Here is a 15306-nt window from a genome sequence, read left to right as displayed (position 1 = left end):
AGGGATGTGTACCTGCACAGAAGAACAGTACTAGGTAAGTGCAACCGTGTATGCAATCAGCTGAGGCACAGGAAATACTTACTGAACCTTTCTTCTCCTGATAAGCCCAAGTCCTATAGTCCTGAAGCAGGCTCTTTTGAAGATAGGTTGTTAGATTCATATCAATTTCTACCTCTTTCAGAATAACAGTGTATCATTGCTAACTACATGTGTTAAAAAGACAGGTTAACTATTATTAAAACAGAGGTGCAGAGATTAAAACTAGTCTTTCATGTCCAGTCCCCCCTCAGATGTTGCCACATTCTCCAGAATCCAGTGGGTCACCTTCATGATGGCCTTTGCCCTCAGGCCTATCCATCCAACCCCTTCAACAATCATTAATTGTTGTATATTTTCCAGGCTGTACGGCCGTGGACTTGGCACTGTAGTACCTGACGTTTTGCAAGCAGCTATGACTGGAATCCTCAGAGGTATAACACAGAAAGATGGAGTACTCTCTGTGTCAGTGTGAGAAGAATACTGGTAGGCAGGTAATTTATATCTACTCAGGAAGGTGGGGTAGGGCTGAGTCGTTATCTTGAAGGAGTTTCCCAGGCTATGACATGTTAATGAAGGAGCTTTTCTGAGGAGGTTCTTTTGCATATGAATTGGCTGTTGAAATTCTAATCTATAGTGCTGTTGTAAGATGTAGACCATTTTGTATTTTTCAGGACTGGAAACCATGCCCTATTTATTTTTAAACTCTCTTCTTTCCTGTTGAAATTGTGTTTATGAATTTCAATGGCTTCCCTGTGTAATCTGACATGGTAATTGGATGTGTTGTCCAGCATTTCAGTGTCTTGGAATAAGATACTGTGTTCTGTTTGAGTTAGGTTATGTCCAGCCACTGCTGATTTTTCAGGTTGGCCAAGTCTGCAATGTCTTTCATGTTCTTTTATTCTTGTCTGAATGCTACGCTGTCCACAACTGCAGGGTATGCGGTATACTTGTGCAGAAGTGAGAGGGTCTCTTCTGTCTTCTGCTGATCGTAGCATCTGTTGTATTTTTCTGGTGGGTCTGAATACTGTTTGTAGGTTGTGTTTTTTCATAAGTTTTCCCATCTGATCAGTGATTCCTTTGATATACGGCAAAAACACTTTTCCTGTGGGAGACTGTTTTACCTTTGGTTTAATCACTCTTCTGATTTCATTCTTGGAGCAGCCATTTGCTTGAAGTGTGTGGTTTAGATGATGTAATTCATAGTTGAGAAAGTGAGGTTCACATATCCGTCTTGCACGGTCTACTAATGTTTTGATTATGCCTCTTTTTTGCCGAACATACAATTCACCATGGAAAAAGAAATTGAGGGTGAACTCCCATTTCTAGATATCATGGTCATCCGCAAAGCTAACCTTCAATTAGGTCACAAGGTCTACAGAAAACCAACTCAGACGGATCGTTATTTAAACAAACTCCAATCATTACCGTCGGCAAAAAAGGTGGAGGATGATCAATCTTCCCAAATCCTCCTACTTAATGCAGCCCACTAACCTGTTTAGCCTTTTGTCTATAAGGATCTCCAGCAATGTCTTTTCATGAGTCACAGCAGCCTGCTGGTGAAGGAAAGATCCACTTCTATCAGGAGAATGGCAGATACAACCTATCACTTGCATCCTCCTTTCCCAGTCCTGGCGACAAGAGCTTTAGCATGTCACATGGGCTCCAGACCTGCTGAAACCTGATGTAATCTTGGAACTCCCTACACAGAGCCTGTGCCGGTTCTTTGGACTGCACACACCAAAGATACTGTCTTGTCCCTAGAATTGTCCATTTTTAAATCCTTCTGGTCTGCAACTCAGCATCTGAACCTCTGAGCCACCACGGCCCAAGACAACTTAGATAGGGAAATATAAATGAAGAATATAAAACACCAAAGCCAAATTATTTGCCTCAAGTTGTTCATAAATTCAGTTCAAGGCCTGAATTTGCCTCACCCTGAAGTAACTGTAACCTTCTCTAAGGATGTATTTAGAAGGAAAATCAATTTACAAACCAATGTACTCTTGGTATAGTCAACAGCACATCATACGATTGTACAGTATGTTCAAATAGGGGCATTGTTGCTGACAGTAACAAGGCTCAGCTTGCACATTCTGAAAATATACCAAGGCAGCAGGACAGATCTCACCCATTCCACCCCAGAAGCACATCACTTCTAACTTCTGTAACACCCATGCATACTTTCCAAAACTCATATACCAGAAAAGCATTACCCTTACATAACTAAAATGGGGAGCAAAACAACTGCATTATTTGGCACAGATATACTGAGTCATGTCCATTGGTTGTTCCCACTGGTAAAAGGGCACTTTGGAAGTGCAGTGGACAGCCAGTGCATGTGTATGTGGTTGAGGGCAGGGGGGATGCAAAAGCTCTGTTCTACAAATGGAGCTCAGCTTGCAGTTGGCTAGATACAAGTGATGGAATGATGTGTACATGTTGTGTTTACATAAGATGTCACTAAAGTTAGTGGCACGGAAGACACACTGTTCTCCATGACATTTTGAATACACTCATGTGCAATAAGGCAACTCCAGACACACAGAATATTTTGACTCTTTGCAGAGAAGGGATGCATTGCATGAACTGGCTACTTGAATTATACAGTAAAACGAATTATATTATTTTCCTACACTGGAGAGGTTTAGTATCCTAACATATCCTTTCCCAGTCACTCAATTAGATCTAGAACTCAGCTGTACTATATCCTAGGGAATTAGAACTGAGGGATGCATGACTCCTGGCATGTATTCTTCAACCCCCACCCCCCGGAGAAACTATGAACCAAACCATGAGCTGGAACACAAAATGGCCATGAAATACAATCTGCTCCTCAGCAATACTATATGTTTATTTACAAACATAAAAACATAAACTTGCTCAGTGTAAAGTGGTCTGAAATTACTGCATTTTAGGTTGGGAGAAGTGAAAAGTAGGTTGGGATTTATTTGCAAGTGAATCCTGGAAAATACAATACATTTAGAAATAGGTCCTACTTTAACAAGATTGCAAGCTCTGCTATAAGCTGTGAGGGTATCAAGCAGGCCTAAATCTTGCCTCCCCATTGCTCACAATGTTTTATGATTCCCTAAGGGTAAGAAGCATACTCAGACCTCACTGGAAATATTTGGAGGCTTTTAAAATTTTTACAAATCAATGCATTTCTTCATGGCTGAGAAGCCCTCCCCATGTACATAACCTTATTTTTTTGACAACAGCACTACTGGTAGGCACTGGATCACTGAGTATTACTATTAGTAGTGATATAGCTGTGTGATAGTATGAGCAGCACTGGGAGAGTTTTGACATAATACCTTACTATTTTACAGATTAAAGGAGTGGCAAGTCACTTCACTGAGACACCCATTGAAAGGTGACACATGAAAGTCTCCACCCAGATCACAAAATAGCACCACTGAAACATGAAGTGTCTCCCGCTTTACAATTTGAAATCCACAAACTCAAAAGCATGAGATGCAACAATGAAAGTTAAGATCTTATTGTAAACTTCTTACAGTCAGAAGTGTTATTAGTGATGCAATTCATTCCAAATTCAGCATTTATGCTACACGATTGTTTTGAATGACTATTGCCTCATTTTAGCTCAAGACAAGTTGACACTCAAAACTCTTTGACAAACTTTAAAAACAGATTATGTTCCTTATTATATGCCACTCTTTCATAACCTTCCTTCATCCTCCAAAAGGTCAGTGTACCAGAAGATTAAAATAAAAACAAAACCAAGTATGTCATTCTTACTTAGACTTATCTTTCTGATAAACTGCCAAAATCTTTTATGTGTGAAGCAAAAAAATCAGGATGTTGAAATGAATGCAGTGAATTGTTTGTAAATGAATATAAACCTTATAAGTGTTTAGGCTCCACCTTCTCACAAGCTCCAGTTTTTCCATGGCTGGATTCTTCACCTCATCTGCTAGAACAACTGGTCCACTTTTTTGCTGCATTCGTAGATTGCCTGTTTTAGAAGCCACAAATAAGAAATCAGACACTCAAGTGTTGATACAATTGCAATGGTGAAATATTTAAAGTAAAAGGCTACAAAGTAAAATATTTTTTATATCATTCTGAAGAGAACAGTACACTAATCTGGGCCTTAGTATTATATAATAAGTTAACCTTACAAAATAACATTGCTTGTGTATTTATATTGACATCCGTTATTACTGGTAACCTAGAGCTCTTAATTACTTTAAAATACAGTCTCTTTTAACAGAACACTTTAAAAACAAAGCAGACCCAACACATTACAGAGTTAGCCAGATGCTTCATTTTTCACCATATGCGAGATATTTGTCTCAGCATACTGGAGAAATAGAATTTTCCCAAGCATGTGGACAATATGCAACACTATATGCCTTCTACCTTCACCATCAGTATTTTCATTCGTTTCTTAAGATGTGACTACAAACCTACTAAAGCTTAATTGGAAGCAAGCCACAGCAAATTGTAGAGGACTTCAGAGCAAATACGCATACGATCCAGGATACAAGACTGACACAGAATTTTACTCTGTCTGTTTGTTTATAAAGGAGTCCCACCAGAAAGCAAAGTTGAATTTTTCTCAAAGTAAATGCACAGTTAAGGACAATAAAAGCTCCACCTAAAAGCTGAAAACCTACAGAGTGTACTGGATTGCTGCTCAAATACTCTCATGAAGTATTTGCACTCTTTCCAGCCCAGCCCCTACTTCTGTAACACCATCATTTACAATCCCAGCAAAATTTAAGGGCAGCTTCAAATTTCATTCAGCAGATGGTGCAGGCATTGTGATGGGCACTTAATGTATGGTGGGGTGATATCTAAACACAAAGGGACACATGCTGGGGACCTACAATTGACCCCAGAGCCCCTATATGAGTCTACCATGTGATGCATTGCCCCTTCAGATGTTCTGATGTTCTAGAAGACATGTGTGGAGCAGTTCTGAAGAAACATTCTGCTTCTATAGTGACACCAGTGGCTGCTGCAAAGACACTGCAATGCAGAGGGAAGGAGCAGCCATATTCATATTTCTTCAAGTGACAAGAGCTACATCTGTGCACAGACTTTCAGATCAGAATCATTCTTTCCAATGCACCTGTGATAGATTGCACAGAAAAGCAGGATTTTTAAAATGCTGCTTGGGACAGGGAGTCAGGAGTTCAAGAGTTAATCTTCCCTAGAGATAAGAGCTTATGTGATTGGCTGCTCTACTAACTCTCTGACTGGCCAGCATCAGCTAAGAGAGGAAATAAAACCGCTGATCTGGAGGGGAAAGATTCTTGTCTGAAATCTAACATCTGGATCAGTAGCCGGCGGGTTTGGCTTCTGAGGGAAGAGACTTTGGGAGTCAGTGATTTCTGCCAGGGAATTGTCAGAAAAGTACTGCTATAGAGAGAAGAATAAGGACCCCATTGTCTTAAATATATTAGAACTACTCTGAGGGAGAATTTAGATTCTCAGTCAAGAAAGCTACAGAACAGCTTTATACAGACCATGGATACTGGAGAAGGATTTGGTATAAGGTCTGGGTAGTTAGCGAGAACTCCCACACAAGTCAAAATGTAAAAGGAGTTATTGCTTCTTAGGGACAAGGAAAATAACTTCCTGCCAATTAAAGGGGTTGGAAAGAGAATCCTGGTCTTTGATAAAGCGGAGAAGCTTAGACACCTCAGGAATTAGTGAAAAATTGTAATATCTAAAGGGAAAACCTAGATCTCTGAAGGGAGAAACCTAGAAGCATAAGACAAAGTTATTCTCTAAGAAACTGTATTCAAGATCCTGTGTAACAGGCTGAAATATATAATAAGCAAAAACCTCTCACTGAAAAGAACTTGAAACTCAGAAATTAAGCCTCAACAACACCCTCTTGTATGTTCAAAATCCTGTATATATTAGAAAGTTTTATCTCAGCAACCTCTGCACCTTGAATACTCATATTTATATATTCCCTGCCTGTTTTAATAAAATCTTTATTCTGTTTTTGAAAGTTAATCTGCCTCAAGTGCCATTTCACAGGGGTTTATAAAACCCTCAAGTTTCTGTACTGGGTCTAAAGCTTATCAAACAAAGAAGAAATCAAACAAAGAAGAAATACACGCTGCTGGAGGGCAACTCAATCACTGAGGGGAACTAAAATATTTTTGGCGGGAAAACTCTGCCTGGGTGTTGGGAAAGAGACAGGAGTCTGTCATAGCACCATTACACAAATTCACACAGTGTTATCAGTTTAGTGCCTCCCAAGTGCAGAAATCAATCTCTGCCATGATGCTCAAGCAGAGAAACAACAGTAGAATCTAGCTCTAGGCAAAAGAAGTTCATAGAAGACCTGCAAGCAAAACATCAGTGATTTAGAAAGGTCATGATAACCATACTTTAAATCAAATGATACAAAATTCAAATAGGGAATGTTTTAAAAATGCTTGTTCTTGTAGTAAATCACAGTACGTCTCACTTTTGCAGTGTTCCTTCAGATTAATGCTCATACAAACTTTTAAGCACCAAACAACACCTTGCTAGCACAAAGATGAGCTGCAAGAGTTGAATGGACTCCAATGATGATGATGTTATTTTAGTAAACAGGATAGAGCATGCTGAGACACATAGCGACCTGCAGGTCTAAAAAATATAACCTGAACTGTTTGCCAAGTACAACGTAATAACCTAGTAGGAACATGTTTCGAGTATAATCTAAATAGCAACTGACAACAGTCTTTTAAAAGAAAAGGCGGAAAAAAGCAACCAATCTGATTTGTATTGAGACCCACATCCAGCAGACCATATATGTGAAGATACTGAAGTGCTGTAAAATAGGACGTATTTACATGGAACAGTTAACACAATTACTTGATTGCAATGCTTTTCATAAGCCACAACACTACGTTCAGTATTCCAGTCACATTTGATTTTTTTAAAATACAGAGGCTTCAGAAATTCCTTCCTACCGTTGGCCATCAGCATATACTTGCAGCTTCATGAAGCCTGCAAAACATTCCTAGTTGTAGCCAAGTAAATACTCCACTTTTACAAAGCCAAGTCACCAAGAGTATAATAATTTGGTCAAAGTCAAATAACTCATGGAGTAGCTTAAACTGGGCAGAGAATAATATATTACAACAGAGCACAGAACAACATTACTATTTTCTGATAGCAAAAAGGCTTATAGTAGCAAGGTTAATTGCATAATTTAAACATATGGTTGTCAGTCCTCATAGTGTGCACTTCTGATGCAGTAACACTGGTTATTGCTTTGAAAAGGAAGAAAATAGCATGGAGAAAGAAAAAGACTTTTGATTGATTTGCCAAGGGACAGAACCAAAAAAGCAGGAGTTATTCTTAGTAAAAGCAGCAGAAGTAATCATAAATCATCACTGCAGTTGGGAGTTAGTATTGTATCAGCAAGGGGGTTATCTGCTCAGACCCCAAAATACCTTTGGGAACAATTAAATCACTCCCTTGTCCAGCCAGTCTGCTAGCTGCTGCACTGCTAGGAGATATAACAGGTGACATGGGTGGTGCTGAGGAACCTGGAAATGGGACATATACCATGAACATCCATCTGTATTGGACCAACATTTCTTATGCAAAAATACTAAATACTGGAGAAAATTCCTCTGAATAAGAAAGAGTACTCGCATCAGGTATAGAAATACCTGACAGTAAACATCCATAAAAACACTTACAAAAATATTTTGGTTGACAATTGTTATGCATATACATCAAATAAAAGAGAAAGAAAAAGACTTAGTAAGGAAGTCTTTCAACATTCACAATTAAATAGTAGCAGTAGCCATAGGATCATTTGAATTATATGAACTACTTCACTCAAAGCATTTATATCCCTTCAATTTAAAGTTAACAGGCAGCAAGTCATATAGGGTATGACTTCTGTTCAAAATGACTTTTGGGAAATGGGAGGCCTTTGGTGTTTGTGACCAGTAACAGTGTGGCTGAATTCTAAAGTCATTCTCCACAAATGTAAAAGAGAGGTGACTTTCTTCCAATACCTCTCCTTGTCAGTGCAGACTCCTACACCCACCCACGCTGCTTATGAGGGTCCCTTAGGAACACCATTTAGAAGGGCTCAATGGGCTAACTGGGAGGAGAAGCAAGAACATACCGTTCCTCAGGCACAAGTGCCTTCCCTTGTATTCTGCCAAATTTCATATCCAACCCAAAGGAAAAAATAATACCACTTGGTAAAAAAACCCGAAGGCTTAACTAAATTTTGACAGTGATGGGCAAGAACAGGACAGCACTTTATGGATTAATATCATAATCCCTTAGATACCATTTATGGAGGGAATCAGACAGTTTCTGGTGTTGTGCATTGCCATTAGTACCACAGATGTGAAGGAATTAATAATGTTCTAGTGCAAAATATGCTGATTGTTATTACAGACATTTAGGAGGACAGTACATGGTTATGATTTCTTATTTTCTTCATTTCCAAGTGTATCCAAGTCCAGAAATCAGAATGGAGCAGTGCCCTCAAACATTTGGTGGAACCCCAGGATAACTTAACAAGAGAAAGCATCGTAAGTCAAATCATGAGCATGTTTACCCCCCACCCCAGTGGGGATCAAAAAGTCTGCAAGGGGGCTATTAAGGATTCAGGGGATTTTTCTACAAACCTTGGGGGGAGGGAATAGGCCTGGAAAGGGCCCTGCTCCCTCCTTGTCTTTTACTCACTGAAACCCAGCCTTGGAATGCTGTGGTTGCCTAGCAACAGCCACCAAGGGAATCCATTCCAATCCATTGAGGAAATCCTGTTTCACTATATCAGAAGTGTGCTTGCACACAAAAGTTTATACCTTGAATAAAATATTGCTGGTCTTAAAGGTGCCCCTGGACATAAAAATATTAAGTATGGGAAAACTTAAGAGCTGCAAGCTATATGTGTAAAAATACTGTAACAAATTCCAGTTCTTTCTTAACTGGTAAAATGTCTAAGTAATTGGAATTAGACACCTGGAGTTGTGAAATATTGCATCTTAGTCTTGATTTGTTATATATGATACAAATGTAGGTGAAATTGTATGCCCCTTTTCTGATCATGCTTTTTAACCACCAAGTTAGAATACCACGAAAACCTTTTGTAGCTATCAGATAATACCCCATGTGACCAGGGGTCATTTCCTGCAGGTCCGGTGACGTCAAGGGGTGTGGCACATGCAAATAAGTTATGCTAATGAGTTATGCTAATGAGCTCCTGCACCTCTTTTTCTATGAAATGACCCCTGCATGTGACGTTTCAACTTAGAGTCCCTTAAAAGGAGCAGCTTGCCTAAGCGGTGGGTGTTGCCTTCTGACACACTTCCGGTGACGTCAAGGGGTGTGGCACATGCAAATAAGTTATGCTAATGAGTTATGCTAATGAGCTCCTGCACCTCTTTTTCTATGAAATGACCCCTGCATGTGACGTTTCAACTTAGAGTCCCTTAAAAGGAGCAGCTTGCCTAAGCGGTGGGTGTTGCCTTCTGACACACTTCCGGTGACGTCAAGGGGTGTGGCACATGCAAATAAGTTATGCTAATGAGTTATGCTAATGAGCTCCTGCACCTCTTTTTCTATGAAATGACCCCTGCATGTGACGTTTCAACTTAGAGTCCCTTAAAAGGAGCAGCTTGCCTAAGCGGTGGGTGTTGCCTTCTGACACACTTCCGGTGACGTCAAGGGGTGTGGCACATGCAAATAAGTTATGCTAATGAGTTATGCTAATGAGCTCCTGCACCTCTTTTTCTATGAAATGACCCCTGCATGTGACGTTTCAACTTAGAGTCCCTTAAAAGGAGCAGCTTGCTATTGCCTTTATGTGGTGAACCATTTCATGTATACCACCCAGATTCCAACTACATCATTTGTTTTCTTACTATCTCCATGAAAATCTTTAAAACTGAGTACTAAAGTTCTTCACATGTTCAGTAAAAGACTTGCTGATACATACACTATTCCACAGAAGAGACACGTTTCATACTTTCAAATACTGCACAATTCCCTTTCAGGCAGAACAACATGTCTACACCACCTCCCAATATTAATGTGCTACTTTTACCTTGAAAAGGTCCAGCTTCAATTACCCCTTCTTTGGTACTGTCAAAGCCATGAGATGTAATCTGGGTTTCAGACAGACCAAGTCCAGCTGATATAGAGCGCTTCAGGTCCTTGGAAATATTGGAATAAAAAGGGAAATCCATGTAACAATCCCAATCCCAGAAAACATTTAGGCTTTACAGAGCACTTTAAAGCATTTTGAACAGTGTAGTCTACAGCTTGCTATTTGGTTTATGGTGTCATAACATTCTATTATGACGACTTAGCACAATACATTTTTTTAAACTGGCACCTCAGATTTCACTTATATTTGTGAGCCACATGTTATATGCCAATATTTTGTTAGGTATTAGGTCCTGCTTGAAAAGCATAGACACTTGATGGTAGAGTCATGCATCCCTCTATAGATCGCTTCCCAGAATGTGTTTTGATTGAGTCAAGAATCAGAATCAACTCTAATGTTGATTATCAATACTGTATGCTAATTCATTTTTTTCTTGCTGGTAAGTTTTTTCTTCACCACCTTCAAATATACTGTGAGGCCACAACTCTACTCTTTCTCTGATCTGCTAAAATGAGAAACACATTGTCAATAATCCTGCTGTCTTAGTTATATTTGGGAAGGCTTTAAGATGCAGCCCTTAATAGACTAAAGGAACCATTTCCAACCCACTCAATGCAACTGAATTTCAACTAACACATTCAAGATAAAAATCTTATTTCCTGACCAGCAAGGACCTGTGCTTGAGATGTCCTATGTTCCATATGCATGGAACAAACCAATTCCTTACTATGGCTTGGATCCTGCAGTAAATCCTGCAGAGAGCCAGTTTGGTGTTGTGGTTAAGTGTGCAGACTCTAATCTGAGAGAACCGGGTTTGATTCCCCACTCCTCCACTTGCACCTGGCTGGATGACCTTGGGCAAGCCGTAGTTCTGATAAGAGCTGTTCTTGAAAAAGAGCAGTTTCTGTCAAGAGCTCTCTCAGCCCCACCTACCTCACAGGTGTCTGTTGTGGGGAGGGGAAGGGAAAGGAGTTTGTAAGCTGCTCTGAGACACCTTTGGGTAGTGAAGGGCGGGGTATAAATCCAATCTCTTCTTCTCTTCTTCTAAATCTGCCATAAGGGAAGGCATTTCATCTGCAGAATGGGACTTCCCCACTCTTGCTGCCACTGGCACTGCTTTCAGTAATGCTGCTCCTGGGAAACAAAGGCCTCTCAGGAACCGCATGAGGGGTGAAATGGGGGTCTGCGGTGAGAAGGGAATCAGTGAAAAGTAACCCACCAACACCATCCTCAAGCTAGTGGCAATTTACCATAAGAGCCAGGCTTTTACTTACAAACAAAAAGGTGAACTTTGTCAAAGCGGTTAAGAGCAGAATGTGAGTACCTTTTATTCAAAACAGACTTTTGAAACAGGTCTGAACAGTTCAGATTGAACGTAAATGAAGTCTTATGCTGTTCTTGATCTCACTAGTAAAGGTCTTTAAGGCTGCACAATCTCCTTTATTTCATAGTATTATACAACATATAGCATAACAATTCACATGCTAAGACCCCCTGAAATAACAGCTCCTTAGTATTTATTGCAAGGCCTCAAGAAGCTGGAGAATTTTAACATGGATAAACATGTTAGAAACATTATATAATTAACACAACCAGCAATGGGCAAACTTTGCAGGGCCTGAGCCAGAAAGGGTCCAAATTAACTTACTTAGGCCTACTTGGATTGGACCCCATCACCTCACCTAAACTAAGTGATGGTACAATTTACTGAATAAAGGCCACAGGTGGCCAGAGGTAACAGAATACGCAGGGGGAAAGACTGAATACTATCTTTTGTTCACAGTAGTAGGGAGATTACATGGGCTGTCTTCTACAAACATTTAACACTTTGACTTTCTATTAACACCCTGAAAATACCTCTTTAGGTAAGCACCTATAACTTTCTGGACAGACTGAAATTAGAATTTCCCTGTACTTGAAGCAGACTTATACTGAGTCAGACCACTGATCTATCAAGGTATTGTCTATTCTGGAAGTGGCACTCCAGGGTCTTGTGTAGAGAGCTTTTATATGACCTTCTTACCTGTCTTTTTAACTGGAGATGGTGAGCATTTAGCCTAGGATCACATGCATGCAAAACAGATCCTCTACTAATGAACCATAACCCCTCCTCATGGGTTTCCCCAGTGGTCTACCATCCAAGGAACTTATGTTCACAACTGCTTAGTTTCAGTAACACTGCAACAAGAGGCTCCCAGGCCACTCACTGGTCCATTTCCCTTCACTTAAACACTGTATTTTTTTAAAAGAGTAAATACTGGTATAGTTCAGTTTGACCCCTAACCTAGTACAAAGAGCTTGGGATCTAAAGTATCATTAGCATAAACCATGATGATTAAATTGAGCCATAGTTTTCATTTGTGTTTTTCTCATGGGACCTTGGGGACACAGGAAGGAAGCAAGGGTGAGAAGGAGGAGGACATCAGAGGCAGTGTGGCTTAGTCTTTATTCTGCTTGAGAAAGAAGACGGAATCTTTGTTTTTGTCTCTACTGTCAATCCCCAGGAGGGATGCACTGCTTTTTGTGGGACTTCAGCACACCTTTTCTCCCTTGATTCATTCTTTCATCCTTTTACCACACCCAAGTTCTGGAACACATTTTCTTGTTTTTCACTAAATGCCAAAGTTTTGTAGCAATGAACAATCACCAGGGATTATGAATTTAATCTCTAGTCAACCGATTCAGTCTATTGAGAAAGGCTGCCAGCTTTGGTTTCAAAACCACAATGTTAATGATCATAACAGGCACAAATGCATGCCAAAAGTCTACCTAATTTTTCATTTTGCACGTGACAGTTTCAAAGACTTAGAAAAATGCGCCATTTCCCTAACTTTTCTCAAGGGCTGTCTAGAATGTAGATAAGAAAAGAGTCAATACAAAGTCAAAACAGAGAAGAAAAATGTTGGTGGGGTGGGGAAAAATATTTTACTGTACTCTACACAAAGATCACTATGCGTTTCGCATGCAGCTTCCTCGGGGCATCTGTAAAGCAACCTTCTCTCAGGATGTTCCCACCATTGCTTTACAGATCCCCTGATAAACCAGTGTACAAAATGCGTAGGCACATCTTTGTGAGGTATTAAATATTTTTCCCCACAGCATCATTGTTTTTCTTCTCTGCTTTGTTTGGAATGTAGAATGATATTTTGTGTTTTTTTAGTCCTTGCTATTTTGCAATAGTGTAAATGTAGGGATAAGACACAATTGCTGCCCCCTCCCCGAAATCTCTGTGCTCAGCAGCCTATTACAACTTCTAGAATGTTCTACAGCGAGTTCTATATTCTATGTGTTATGAAAAACCTGAAGATGTCATAGAAAGTAATTTCCAAAAGGAGAATCACTGTCTACCCACACCGCAATAATGTGTAGCAATGCTTACCAATGTCATGATAACATCCAGTGTACATTTTCTTACCTCTGCCATCCAATGAACTGGAGTGGGAGAAAGAACATACACATGATGACATCATGATACTGGCTGATGTAGTGAAATGTTGGGAGATGGAAAAAGAAAGTCCCCTGCAGCATTCTTGTAACATACAGATCTACTTTTTGACATTATTGAGACACAAAGATAGTTTTAATATTTTCCTATTATTTTACTTTGAATTTCTAGGGCTTTCGTAGTTTTCTGTGTTGTCTTCTTTCAAATCATGTTGAACTATACAACAACAGTATCTAATGCAGGGGTGGCCAAACTGTGGCTCGGGAGCCACATGTGGCTCTTTCACACATATTGTGCGCTTAGCTAGGGAAGCGAAGGAGAGGCATACTTTTTCTCCCTCCCTCCCTCTCTTCCTTCCTTCCTTCCCCCTCCCTCCCATCTATTTGCCTTCTTGGTTCTCTGGCTCTCTCTCTCTTTCTTTCCACCTCTTTAATTCTTTCTTTTCACCTCTCTCTCTTTTTCCTCTCTCTCTTAGACAAATACACATCATTAGCAAACAAATATCATTGGACAAATAAATATCATTATCAATATCTGTTTTTACCCCTTCTGTTTTTATTTTGGCCGTCTCATTTAATGTTAATAAAAAGCAAATTTACATATTTTAAAATAAAAATGTGTGTGTGATATTTGCTCATGTCTTGTGGCTCTCAAACATCTGATGTTTATTCTATGTGGCTCTTACGTTGAGCAAGTTTGGCCACCCCTGGTCTAATGGTTTTAAATGTGATTTTGTTATGTATGTTTTAATATGTTTAGCCACCTTGGTGGCCCTTGTGAGGGCAGAAAGGCAGGATACATCGACTGTAAAATAAACAAATAAATATTGATTATTCAGGATATAAGTTGCTTCAATATTTACCTCTTTGCTTTTGCCTCAACACTGAAGTTATAATTTACTATTGAACTTGCATTTTTGAAGAACAACTTTAATGTAAGCCGTAGCTACTATTCATACTGCTCAGTCATTTCTGAAACTGAAGTCTTTTCCACTGCTGAAACATGACAGCATACACAGCTTCCTCAACAGTAGTTGCTCAGGAAATGAATACTTGGAAAAGACATGGTTAGGGATGATTTTAAAAAAATAAATAACAAAACTGGTGTCATGTAGGCTGATAAATGCTGAATTCTGTCAAGTCCAACTGCATACAATTTGCCTGTCACTGGGAACAAGCAAGCACTTGGGTGCCAAAGATCATTTATGCTATATGCATATGCTTAGATAGCAGGTTTAAGATACATTTAAGTATTAAGATAGTACAAGTGGAAGTTTCACAAGGACTTGAGGGAGGGTATCTCATTTTTCCCTCCTCCACTATTTCCCTTCACTGAAAGTACCATAACCTGTCCCTCTATTCCTGTTTTCTCTTCTCTACCAGCCAACTCACTTTTATCTCCCCACCTGTCTTCAGCTTTCCTTCCTTCCCTTCCTTGGCCACTGGGCCCCATTAGACAGTGCCAGCTGTCAGTCCCTGTCAGGTGGTGCTGAACCTGGAAGGACTTGCGGGGAGCACCCTGTTATCTCCCTCCCCACACTATTGCCTCTTTGCCTCTTCCTAGCACCCCAGTATCCTCATCTTTCCATTCTTCCTTTTCTTCTTTTCACCCACCAACCTTTTATCTGCCCCCCCCCCATCTTCAACTATATTCAACCAGGCTTTCTTCATAATGGGGATCCAAAGCAGCTTATATCATTCTCCTC

At 39.9% G+C, this 15306-nt stretch overlaps 1 protein-coding gene across 2 annotated transcripts in view; it reads right to left on the bottom strand.

Annotated features, from left to right (window-relative positions):
• Positions 1–15306, bottom strand: part of ARFIP1 (ADP ribosylation factor interacting protein 1) — a 63251-nt gene that overhangs the window by 22618 nt on the left and 25327 nt on the right. For both annotated transcript variants that reach the window (XM_015409039.1, XM_015409041.1), the window contains exons 4-6: positions 10094–10202; positions 7470–7565; positions 3903–4015 (exon numbers count right to left, since the gene is read on the bottom strand). In XM_015409039.1, the coding sequence (XP_015264525.1) occupies positions 3903–4015; positions 7470–7565; positions 10094–10202 (318 nt within the window). The remainder of the gene's footprint in view (positions 1–3902; positions 4016–7469; positions 7566–10093; positions 10203–15306) is intronic.

The sequence above is a fragment of the Gekko japonicus genome, unplaced genomic scaffold (assembly GCF_001447785.1).
Source record: "Gekko japonicus isolate JY-2015 unplaced genomic scaffold, Gekko_japonicus_V1.1 scaffold24, whole genome shotgun sequence".
Lineage (NCBI taxonomy): Eukaryota > Metazoa > Chordata > Lepidosauria > Squamata > Gekkonidae > Gekko > Gekko japonicus.
The sequence above is the reverse complement of the archived record's forward strand: the minus strand, read 5'-3'. Positions and strand labels throughout refer to the sequence as shown.